Genomic DNA, 12917 nt, shown 5'->3' with positions numbered 1-12917 from the left:
CTACCTCTCTACGTTTAAAACATAAGTTAGATGAACTCAGTCTGCTTTATTCTGACTCATTTTTTAATTTGAAATTTGGTCACTACCCATTTCCTGTGTTAAACTGTGCATACCCTCTCTATGGTTACTATCTCAAACTAATGATGATCCTCCATCACACTGCATAGAAGAAGCTACACCTTCAATACCATCTGACGGTCCCTATAAGTTATTTTAAACGAGTACTGACATACACCTTCTTTAATGCTGTTACCTCTTCAAGAAGTTAGCATGACCACATTTTGGAGGAGCCAGACAGTAGAATAAATGACAGGAATGAATATCAGATTGAAGGTCATATAATCAGTTTCAATTCTAACAGAAATTCTGACTTTAGAAGGGTCACTAATTCCTTGTTCCCAAACTGTCTTTCAATGGGCAATTCATATCTCAACATTAAATATGTTCCCATTAATTTTAAGTTCAACGTAAGATATATGCACATGGAGGAAAAAACAAGAAGCCAATTGCAAATAAGGAAGTAAGACAATCAATTCCACTAAATCCTATTAAATCCCCTTCTTCCCCCTAAAAAAGAAAAGCTGAAGGTGATAAAACACTCACAGAATTGCCAGGCACCTTTCTAACATTAAACCTATTAATCTTCACAACAGGAAGTAGATGTCAAATACCTCTAATTTTACAGATGAAAGAACCTTAAGATTAACTGACTCCCCCAAAGTCACACACAAAGTTAGATATTAAACTAAACTCCAGGATTTCATACCCATAATTTGGAACCAAACAATGTTAGATCTAACCAAAAATGCTAGTTACCTCACTCTACCTGCTATCCTCTATATCACTGCCGCCCAGTAAGGTAGTCACAGCTGCACCTGAAATGGAGCTAGTTCAAACTGAGATGTTCTGTTAAGTGTAAAAGGCCAGATTTTGAAGACTTGTATGAAAAGAACATGAAATATTTAATTAACCACATTTGAGGGGGAAGAAACGGGCATAATTAGTATTTTGAGGGACACAGGCATGTATGTAATTAATAAATACACACACTAGGGCTTCTAGGGCTTCCCTGGTGGCTCAGACAGTAAAGAAACCACCTGCAACGAAGGAGACCTGAGTTCCATCCCTGGGTTGGGAAGATCCCCTGGAGGAGGGCATGGCAACCCACTCTAGTATTCTTGCCTGGAGAATCCCATGGACAGAAGAGCCTTGCAGGCTACAGTCCATAGGGTCACAAAGAGTTGGACTGTTGCGACTAAGCACATACACACATAGGCCTTCTAATATTCTCCAAGGATACTAAAAGATGTTTTTATTTCACTGCAGGCACATGTGACAGAATAAATTACAAGCGAGGAGAAAGGATGACTTTCTCTTAAAATCATATTCCATTTCCTTAGGTGGAAACATGAAGATACTTATATTCCTAATGCATGCAGAGTTATCAAAGTCACCAAAGGATGCCCATAAGGCAAAATGAACTTCTCAAAACATTTTACTTAATATGTATTTACACCTATTTTTAAAAAACCACATAGCAAGTATGGTTCTAAGATAGAATCAGCCCTTAACCTTATTTTGACTAAAATAATAAGAGATACACAGTGAGGGGAGAACATCAATTTAAAAAATAAGGATCACCTAAAAATAGCTTGGCAATTCCACAGAAAGTTACCTTACGTATAAAACCAAAGAGAAATGAAAACACATAAAGTTACCATACGTGTAAAACCAAAGAGAAATGAAAACGCAGGTCTACACAAAAATGTGTAGCTGACTATTCAGAGCAGCATTATGCATAATCATTAAAAAGTGGAAACAATGCAAATATCCATCAAATGATGAATGAATGAACAAAAAGCAGTATATGCACACACTGGAATACTCAGCTATAAAAAGGAATAAAACACTAATACATTATTTTTACAGTATGTATAAACCTTGAAAACATTATGCTACGTAAAAGAAGCCAGTAACAAAAGATCACATACTGTATAACTCCATTTATATGAAATATTTAGAATAGGTAAATCTAAAAAGACAGAATGACTGCTAGTGAGTCTGGGTTTCTTTTGGAGGGTGATGACGACTGAGCGACTGAACTGAACTGAAAATGTTCTAAGATTGACTGTGCTGATGGCTGTACAGCTATGTGAAAACACCAAAAATCACTTCAAATGGGTGAACTGTATAGTATGTGAATTACATCTCAAAGAAATTGCTTAAAAAATTAAAAAAGCAGACAGAAAAGTAGAAGGGAAAGAGATTAGAAGGACTGTCAAAGCATTTAATTGCTATTTCTCTAGATTTTTCTAATTTTGCCATATTTAAGCTTTTAGGTTTTGTAATTTGTGATTTTCCCCCTCATTTTAAATATTCATAAGTCAAAATTTTTTCATCACATCATTACACTACTAGATAAACTTAATGAAAATCATAAATTCTACATTTAAATGTAAATTTCAATAGCATGCGAATCATCTCAATAAAGTTGTTAAAATTCTTTCATTAAAAAAAAAAGGTATTATAAAAATTATGCCTGATGTTAACCTTAAAAGAATCACAGAACTAACAAGATAGTATTTAAGTCCTTCAAACTAGGAAACCCACTGAGACAGCACTAACTGCCTTGGAGAGTAAATGGCTTTGTGGAAAGCCCCCCAAAATAGTCACCATCTCAATCAGGCAAAAGCTCAAAGTTCAGAAACAGATGACGGCAATTTGAAGATCTCAGTATAAAAAAGTACAAAAAAATAAAAAATACTACTAGACCACCTTCTTTTAAAAGCTAAACTCTTGATTCAGATGCAGAATGGAAATATTTAAAAATTAAAAAAAAAAAAAGCAAACAAAAGAACCCCTCTATTCACCTAGACTCCTAAAACTGAAGGAAAAAAGTCTTTTATCAAACATCTGTAGTAGGTGTTTAACTCACACACCTTATGTATCTTAAGAACCTCAAAAGCAGCTGTTATCTAAGATAATGAAGGATTTTTTTTTCCCACCCTTTTAGAATAATAAAATGTGATGGTGCCATTCCGCAGCCCACCCCATCCCCCATTACCACCACCATCGGCAGGTGGAGGGAAAGGACTGCAGGAAGGCAGCTAGTAACCCTTTGGACTTTACAGGTCAGAATGCAGCTGGAGATCTCTCAGGAAGGGGTAAAAAGATTTGCGAACAAATTGACAGAAGGGTTATCTTTTGCAGGAAGAGCGCACACCGTGAGCCACATCTTGCTCATCCACATCAGCTATATCCACAGTAAAACACAGGCCGCTGGAAGGCACTGTTAGCATCACCAGGAAGGCCTCTCACGCCGGGGGTGGTTTTTTATCAACGGAGAAGTTGACTCCTGTAGTTTGGATATTGGGGGGAGGCAGGGGTAAAGCGGGAGTCGGGAAGACCAGAGAAAGTGCCTTTAAGTGGAGACGACTCGGGCCTCGCTGAGGAAGTTTCGAGCCCCACTCGGTCGCCACACGCTAGTCCCTCCTCCCTCCCCACCCTCGGCCCCAGACGTCGTTGCGGGAGCCAGAGCCGGAATCTCCGCCGCCGCTCCTGGGCTGGGGGCGCAGGCGGGCCGGGGCGGCGCGGCACACGCACGCCTCCTCCACACTCGCCGCGCCCGGCCTCCCTGCCGCGAGGCCCAGCCCCTCGCAACCGCGCCGGGCCGGCTCCGCGGGGCAGGCCTAGGCCGCGCCGGCCGTACCCCGGCACCTCGCTCCCCGCGGAGGCGGACCAGGCCCGACACAAACTTCCCGGCGCGTTAGCACACGCGTCACGGACGGGCCGGCCCCCAGCGCCATTCCCCCGCGGCCCGGCGGCGGCGGCTCCCGCCCCTACTCCCCACACTCTGAGTCCCGGCGGAGATCGACCCGAGGCCCACGGCCCTCACCCCTCCGGCGCCCCCGAGTTTACCTCCAAGTCGCGGCCTTTGTTCTTGAAATTCTTGAGCCGTTGGTTGTCCAGTTTCTCGTTGTCCGCCATGGCCGGGCCGGTGACTCCTTCCCCCGCCCGGGCCCCGCGGGATCCGCCCCAACCACCACGCCGCACCGACACTCCCAGGAACCGGGCCGCTGCCTGAGCTGCTGTGCCCGCCGCGCCGCCGCTTCCTTCCTCCTCGCACCTGCCTCCGCCGCGGTCTTCTCCGCCTCTCCCCGCCCGTCCCCCCCCCGCCCTAACCCCAGCGCGACCGCAGCTCCAGCGAAGACAACTGCGGAGCCGGGCGGCGGCAACGGCGGCGGAATGTGCTGCCGGCTGCGAGGGGGAGGCAGCCTCGATCTGAGGGCCCCGGCGCCGCGGCCACGCCCATCGCCGCCAGTCCCGCTCGCCGATTGGCCAACCAGACTCCGGTGCGCGCGACCAATCAGAAAGAACGATGGAGAGCGGGGGCGGAAGAGAGAACGGAAAGGGGAAGCGGGAGACTCTGGGAGGAAGGGGCCGCGGGATGGGCCCGGAGAGGAGGGGGTGTGGCGAGGAAGAGCAGGGAGGGACCACGTGCCCCCGGAGCAGAAGGGGAGGACGCGAAAGAGAAGTAGGAGGCTTAAAGGAAGGCGGGAAGGGGAAGGGGGAAGGAGACGCCCGGGAACGAGTTGGTTTGCTCTGGTTGTAGGGCCCGCCCCAGACGTCTGGAGTCCCGGGGCCGAAGCTCAGTAAAAGTACGTTCTTTTCTTCTTCGGTGCTTCTTCTCTCCTAGGGCATTCTTTGCGCGCTCCTGGTGCTTTACAGGAGATCTGCGCCTCGGTTCCATTCCGGATCGGGACAACCCCCTATTCTCAACTGAGCTTCCTACCCTGGCAGGGGTCTCTGCTGTCTGGGGGCCTGGCCTTGGGGCCTGGACTGGAAAGAGTGACAAGCGTTCCGGAGTCGCAGCGAAAAGCGGGAGGGTCAGTGGCTGGAAAAGGAAAAGGACGCTTTAGAGGAATCTGATTCATCCCCTCTGACCAAGTCCCGCAACAGGTGGGAACTTGGGAAGCGCTGATTTATCCTGTGGTTATTCTTGTGTTGTTGGTTAGTTGCTAAGACCTAGCGGACTCTTTTAGGGGCTTTCCCTGGTGGCTCAGTGGTAAAGATATACGACTCTTGGCGACCCCATGGACTGTAGCCCGCCAGGCTCCTCTGTCCATGGGATTTCCCAGGCAAGAATGCTGTAGTGGGTTGCCTTTTCCGTCTTCAGGTGCTCTTTCCAATCCAGGGATCGAACCGGTGGCTCCTGCTTGGCAGGCGGATTCTTTACCACTGAGCCACCAGGGAAGTCCCCCATTCTCCTAGATACTTCGTCTTGCAAAGTTAAAGGAACTTCTCGGCCACACAGTACCAACTTCTGAAAGGCGGGAACCGTGGCACCTGACATAGGAAATGTGATATTCTGACTCTGTTGAGAAGGGAAAAGAGTTCCAAAGATACACATCTCTAACAGAAATGTTATTACCAGAGATAGAAATATGACAATCTACGAAAGAATGTACTAAAAGTGCTTCAGAAAACGGAAGACGGAAATGGTTTAAAATATATATTTTAAAACGTTTAAAATGAGAATAATGCCTTTAAAGTCTTTAAATTTTGTATGCTTTCAGCTACCTAGGCAAACAGAAGCTGTACTTGGAAACAATTCACACTGTACGTTAACTTCAATGTAAATTCAGTGCCGATTTTAAGTTTAAAATGATGTTCATTTTAAATTTTATTCCTCATAGAACCATTTAATTGAAGGAACATTGCACACGGTAGCACTGATGTCTTCTGAGTTTAGAATAAGAAAATTCAGTTCAGAATACCCTACTCCTAAAAGAAGGGTGTGATCACAGTATCCACTAAGAGAGATGCAATACAAACAGGAAATAACCACAACTTGTAATTTTGGTCTTTCCTATTTGTTTTTTTCTCTATGTTTCCAGCACCTCATGCTTGGCACCCTTAGTATGCACTCAATGACAAGCCAGGACCTACAGCTAAACTGCTGTGAGTGTGTGTTTCATTAAGTTAAGAAACAAGCTAACACTTCTTGATTAAAAATGTTGATTGAGTTGTTACAGTTTCTAATCTACACTGGGTTCCTTCTAAGAATTCTTAATTTGGTATCATGCTCATTCTAGGGTTAAAGTTAAGGGAGTAGATTCAGACATAGGCTTCAGAGCAAACACCCTACATGTTTAGGAGTTGGAACATACTTTTCTAAAATGAACAATTATCCTTAATTATAAGGATAGGTAGTCTGTCGGCCGAAATTATTCATTTGAAATTATCCCTACCCATTGCCTCTCACTTTACATATTTTGTATATGTACCTCCAGTTCTTTCCAGATGTGTGCGTGTGTTCTAAGACATTTCAGTAGTGTCTGACTCTTTGCAACCCTATGGACTGTAGCCTGTCAGGCTCCTCTGTCTATGGGATCCCCCAGGCAAGAAGACTGAAGCGGGTTGCCTGTGCCTTCCCAACACAGGGATCAAACCCTTGTCTCTATGTCTCCTGCATTGGCGAGTGAGTTCTTTACCATTAGCACAACCTGGGAAGCCCTCTTTCCAGATAGAAGATATATAATATATAAAAGGGGTACATTATTTTCCCTGGAGTTAGTAATAGATCTAAATACAGATTGGCAATCTAATTGGCTAGATATGGTAGCTCTAAGCATAGTTAGGAGGTTTCAGAAATTTAACTTGCCAAACTAAGGAAATAGTAAAATGCAGCCATTAATATCATTTCAACATAGATTAACAAGTGTTTTTGTGTATATATATAAATTATAACCAAATACTATAAGACTTCTACACGAGGCCTATTTTTTTTTTTAATTACGAAAGTGTGATAACACATTTATAGGACTTGGAAAATACAGAACAAGGTTGCACATAGTTCTACTATATATTACAATTTTTTAATGTAGATAAATTAGGATTTTTAGTTGGAGTTTCAGTATCAAACTCTCAAAAATTAACAAATAGAAAAGTAGAAAGATATAGTAGACTTGAAAAGCACTATGAATCAATTACACATAATTAAGATTTATACAATTTTCACACTACAGCAGGATACAAATTCTATTCAAGTTCCTATAGACTATAAACCAGGAGACCCTGGAACATATCCAAAGACATAAAGTGCAAAAATTTCATGGTCTAAAGGTATTGAAATCATACAGAGTCTATTCTCTTATCACTGTAGAATTATGTTAGAAATCAATATCAAAAGATATTTGAAAATAAACCACATTTACCAAGAGAGATCTTTGACCTAGCCATTGAAGGCCCATGAGACCTATTTTTAAATAGGATATTCAATATCAGGTACTTAATATCCTGACATTATTACTTTGGTATAAGAAAAGTCTAAAATATTGTGGAGATACTAACTTTCAATGTGTCGTGAAATTCTCTTCTTAGAGTCACTTTCTGAATAAAGAAATTTATTTCTTTATTTTCTTTACTATTTCTCTGTTCTGCAGCAGAGATTTGTGAAGAGGATTTGTGAAGCTTTATATGGTATTTTAGTTGATCAAATGTAATTTCAAAAATAATTATAATTTATCATTATTTCATTTAAGCAGTTTGGAGTATTCTCATGATACATACATTAAATTGAAGAATGTAGAATCCCTCTTTAATCTAGAGTATGGATCTTATAGTTTGTCTTACCATTTGGGGAATTATGTGCAATTTCTTGAGCAAAACTCTAGGCAGTATTTGCTGAAAGTAGAAGCAGCTTTGTATGTTGCGAAATCTTAATTAAAATGTAGTTTATATATTTTTATAGTTGGAGTGGTTCTTTTTTAAGAAAAAAGCACTGAACCTTTGTTAACACAATTTTATTTTCTTAGGAAAACAGAACTCATCAGGTATTAAGGGACTATTTATTCCTCTTTATTGCCAGGCTTTTTCAGACTTGAGTTTTTCAGACTTTGCTTCTTATTTTGACTCAGGGCTCTGAATGGTAAGAGATTAAAAGGCTAGCTGTTGATAATAATCTGATTGAGAGAGATGAGCCATAAGCTTTTCTTAAGTTAGATTTTTGTTTGTTGTAAAGCTTAGTTTTTACTAATTATTAATAATTGGAGAAATGCTCATAATTCATGTGTACAGATTATTGATTATTGGTAAATATCTATTTGTATTGCCATGAGGGAAACATCCATAGACTTTCTAAAACTTTTTTCACTTGCTTTTTATTTTGACCTAAATATTGGGAAAATGAAAGGATACATACTCTTCATTTTTAACTTTTAAAAAATAAATAAAACAGAAGGAGCCACTTAAACCAAACAGTCAAGGATACCGATTATATGACTTAGAGCAGTTCTTCTCAGAGTTCCCCAGATCTAGATGTTAGTAAGTGTTCCTTAAACACACACACACACACACACTTTTGCTGGCCTAACACTTTTAGGAACTTAGTGGGTTGGGGGGAGTAGGAACTTCAGGACATTAGTGTTAAGCAGAACATTATCTGGAAACTTGAAATAAGTGAACCTAGAAGGGTCACTATCCCTCTTCAGTTTAAAAATTTTGTGTTAATAACACAGTTTGTAAGTATAGTGATTTACAAATGATTGATACTTCAAAAGTTTGCTTGAAGATTAGTTCTTTGAAATATGTGCATAAGAGCATGGTCATGACTAGGGAGTAGGAGTTCAAGTTAGCCCACAAGGGCTTATTTAATCTATAAAGTACTTATATGAATGTCATGGAACCCAGTGACAATATGTGGCAATAGTTTTATGGGGAAGATATTTGGATTTATAACTTCGGTTGGGAGGAGCACATTTCTTTTTATTTTTTTAATTTTTTTTATTAGTTGGAGGCTAATTACTTCACAACATTTCAGTGGGTTTTGTCATACATTGACATGAATCAGCCATAGAGTTACACGTATTCCCCATCCCAATCCCCCCTCCCACTTCCCTCTCCACCCGATTCCTCTGGGTCCTCCCAGTGCACCAGGCCCGAGCACTCGTCTCATGCATCCCACCTGGACTGGTGATCTGTTTCACCATAGATAATATACATGCTGTTCTTTCGAAACATCCCACCCTCACCTTCTCCCACAGAGTTCAAAAGTCTGTTCTGTACTTCTGTGTCTCTTTTTCTGTTTTGCATATAGGGTTATCCTTACCATCTTTCTAAATTCCATATATATGTGTTAGTATGCTGTAATGTTCTTTATCTTTCTGGCTTACTTCATTCTGTATAATGGGCTCCAGTTTCATCTGTCTCATTAGAACTGATTCAAATGAATTCTTTTTAATGGCTGAGTAATAGTCCATGGTGTATATGTACCACAGCTTCCTTATCCATTCGTCTGCTGATGGGCATCTAGGTTGCTTCCATGTCCTGACTATTATAAACAGTGCTGCGATGAACATTGGGGTGCACGTGTCTGTTTCAGATCTGGTTTGGGAGGAGCACATTTCTTGTCTTTACCTCTATGCACCAGAAGCTGTGTTAGGTGAGAAAGTTATAGTGTTGTTTACATGTACAATGTAAACATGTATTAGAGATTCTGCAGATCCTTATCTTACCCAATGTTAGGGGAGCCTCACCTCACTCTCACTAGTCAGGCTCCTATGGCTTCCATTAGCCCCAACTAATGGAAAGGAATATTCAGATTCTAGGGGCTGAGAAATAAGGAACTGGGCCCAACCTTTTACCCCAACTCCTATCTTTTTTTTTGGGGGGGGGGGAAGCTTTTAATTTTTTAAAATAATTATAGGTGCACACGAATTGCCAAAAAAAAGTACAAGGAGGCTGTATATATTCTTTACTCAGCTCCGTCTCCTCCCCATGGTAGCATCTTGAGTAACTACAGTACACTAGCCAAATGAGAAAATTAATGTTGATATATTTCATAGAGCTTATTCAGAGGGGAGGGGAATCATTAGGATGTAAAAACTATAGAAAGGATCGGGGATACCTATATACTGAAGCCTTATAATCCTATGCTTGAAGAGAATTTTACAATGACACAATAATTGTTACCGGGAATTCCCTGTTGATTGGTGGCTAGCACTCTGAGCTTTCACTGCCAAGGGCCTGGGTTGGAAAATATTGATAAGATCCCACAAACTTTGCATTGAGACCAAAAATAAAAAATAAAATAATAATTGCTACCAAATATTTAATACCTATCATATTCTAGGTCTAGTATTCTATGTGATGTATATTATTATTATCATTGTTATTTGCATTTTTACTATTATAAGCATAACAATTATGGAGCAATTATGGGGCAGGCAGTCTTCTAAGCAATTGATAATATTGACTCATTGAATCCTCATAACAACCCTATGAAGAAAGTATCTCATTACTCACTTTACAGATGAGAAATCTGAAGCACAGGTTTAGTAATTTGCCCAAGATTACATTAAGTAGAAGAGTTAGTATTTGAACTGAGTCTGACACTGGAGCCAACACTCCCGAGTGCCATGTGGATACATAGACTTCAGTGTTCATAGTAACCTTTCGAGGTAGATATTATTGTTTCTGTTTTCTATATATGGAACCTGAGGTTCAGAAAGGCTAAGCAATTTGCTCAAGATCTTATACAACTAACAATTATTGGAGCCCCAGTTTGATTCCAGGTCTAACTAGTTGCAAACTCACTATTTCTAGTTGTCCATTGGTATCTTGGGCTTCCCTGCTGGCTCAGATGGCAGAGTCTGCCTGCAATGCAGGAGACCTGGGTTCTAACCCTGGATTGGGAAGATCCCCTAAAGGAGGGGATGGCAACTCACTCCAGTGTTCTTGCCTGGAGAATCCCCATGGACAGAGGAGCCTGGTGGGCTACAGCCCACAGGGTGGCAAAGAGTCGGACTCAACTCAGTGACTAAGCACAGCACAGCATTCTGATTGGTGTAAGGTGAAAGCTCATTATAGTTTGGGCTTCCCTGGTAGCTCAGACAGTGAAGAGTCTGCTCGAATGTGGGAGACCCAGGTTCGATCCCTGGGCTGGGAATATCCTCTGGAGAAGGAAATGGCAAGCCATTCCAGTATTCCACCCAAATCCCATGGATGGAGGAGCCTGGCAGGCTACAGTCCATGGGGTCGCAGAGTCGGACATGACTAACAACTTTTCACTCACTATTTCTAGTTGGCCCTTGTTATGGACTGAACGTTTGTGTTTCATATCTTGAAACCTTATCCCCAATGTGACAGTGTTTGGAGGTAGGGCCTTTGGAGGTAGTTAAGTGATGAGGGTAGAACCCTCATGAATGGGATTAGTTCTCCTCTAAAAGAGGCCCCACGGAGATCTCTCATCCCTTCCATCAAGTGAGAAGGTTACAATGAGAAGACTGTGGTCTATGAGGGAGCAGTTTCTCACTAGACCCTGAATTGACCATCACCTTGACCTTGGACTTCCAGAACCATGAGAAATAACTTTCTGTTGTTTATAAATAAGTCACCCAGTCTATGACTTTTCAAAATTTTATTTACTTTTTAATTGAAGGATAATTGCTTTACAGAACTTTGTTGTTTTCTGTATGACGTTTTGTTATGGCATCCTGAATACACAAAAATTGATTTTTGCCTCCCTGTTTTGTTTTTGTTTTAGTCTGTTTCGACTCTGGATTGAACCGGGGCCCTTGGCAGTGAAACCACAGCGTCCTAACCAGTGGACCACCAGGGAATTCCCACCTTGCTAATTTTAAACACAAATCCCTGCCAGACCTCAATGATATTGTGATTTAAGAAATGTATATTTGGTCTTCCTCCACAGTTCCTAGCACAAAAACCTTTGCAGTTTCCTAATGATAAGGATCTTGGGGATATCTTTCCTTCTCGGCTTCTGAAATAGCTCCTGAATGAAATCCATGTCCTTTCAGCCACCTCTGAGTTCATGTAAATATGACTTTTGGAAAGTCCCTAAGGATAGGGACCTCAGAGGAGGAGAGAGGGGCTGGAGGTTAAATCAAGAGCTAAGGAAGCCTCCATAAAAAAGCCCCAAACCAACTTGTTCAAAGAGCTTCCATGTCAGTGATTCTATGGAGGTGCTGAGAGGGGGCGAGCCTAGAGAGGGCATGGAAGCTCTGCACCCTTCTTCACACCAAGCCCTGTGCATCTCTGCCACCTGGCTGTTCTGAGTTATTAATATATACTTTTATAATAAACTGGTAATCCAGCAAGTAAACTGTTTTCCTGAGCTTGGGGAGCTGCTCCAGCAAATTAATCAAGTCCCAGGAGAGGGTTATTTGAGCCCCCAGTTTAGTGCTTGTGGATCAGAAGCATAGGTGAACAACTTGAACTTGTGACTCATCAGGGGTGGGGCTCAGGCCCCTAAGATTTTAACCTGTTGGGTCTGACGGTATCTCTGGGTAGTGTCAGAACTAAGTTTAAATGTAGGACACCCAGCTGGTGTGGTAGCATTGTTTGGTGGGGCAAGAAAAACACAAACAATCACACACTAAGCGATCAGAAGTGAGAGAAGTGCTGTGAGTCGACAGAAAATAGAAGAGGTTTTTTTTTCCCCTAAACAAGCTCTAAAGAGGTCTAAGTCTGAAACCCAAGGCAGCGGTTGTCAGACCTTAGAGTGTTTTAGAACCAATTTGCAAGACTTAAAACCTCAGTTGGTGGACTCCATCTGCAGTTTGTGATTCAGTAGTTCTGGAAGAACAAGTGCTCACTTGATGCTGATGGTACTGGGTCTCGGAACATACTTTGAGAACTATTAGATCTGGCCTGCCATCCCATTTAAGGTGGTTTCAGACTAAGGGAAGGATAGAATTAAAGTAAGGATGATCAGACATCACAGTAATAGATGATGATATATCAGCAAATTTTCAAAGTACTGCAAGTATAAAATAATGGTTCTGTGACTCTTACTTGGAAAAGGTACCGCATAATTAACCTTTCAAGGATAGAATATACATGCCAGTAATATTCAATTCCATTTCCTTTCTGAATAAATTGATGCAGTATTTTCCTGG

General features: G+C 41.7%; 1 protein-coding gene and 1 long non-coding RNA gene across 2 annotated transcripts in view; one reads left to right on the top strand and one right to left on the bottom strand.

The window, feature by feature from the left end:
* Positions 1–4171, bottom strand: part of KPNA4 (karyopherin subunit alpha 4) — a 58183-nt gene extending 54012 nt beyond the window's left edge. The window contains exon 1 of the mRNA XM_065942633.1: positions 3919–4171. Coding sequence (XP_065798705.1) covers positions 3919–3987 — 69 coding nt within the window. The 5' untranslated portion in view covers positions 3988–4171. The remainder of the gene's footprint in view (positions 1–3918) is intronic.
* Positions 4172–4607: 436 nt separating this feature from the next.
* Positions 4608–12240, top strand: LOC136173290 (uncharacterized). The gene is made up of 3 exons (XR_010664206.1): positions 4608–4959; positions 5898–5961; positions 11546–12240. It is a non-coding gene; the product is annotated as an uncharacterized lncRNA (long non-coding RNA).
* Positions 12241–12917: the final 677 nt, after the last annotated feature.

The sequence above is a fragment of the Muntiacus reevesi genome, chromosome 8 (genome assembly GCF_963930625.1).
Source record: "Muntiacus reevesi chromosome 8, mMunRee1.1, whole genome shotgun sequence".
Lineage (NCBI taxonomy): Eukaryota > Metazoa > Chordata > Mammalia > Artiodactyla > Cervidae > Muntiacus > Muntiacus reevesi.
The sequence above is the reverse complement of the archived record's forward strand: the minus strand, read 5'-3'. Positions and strand labels throughout refer to the sequence as shown.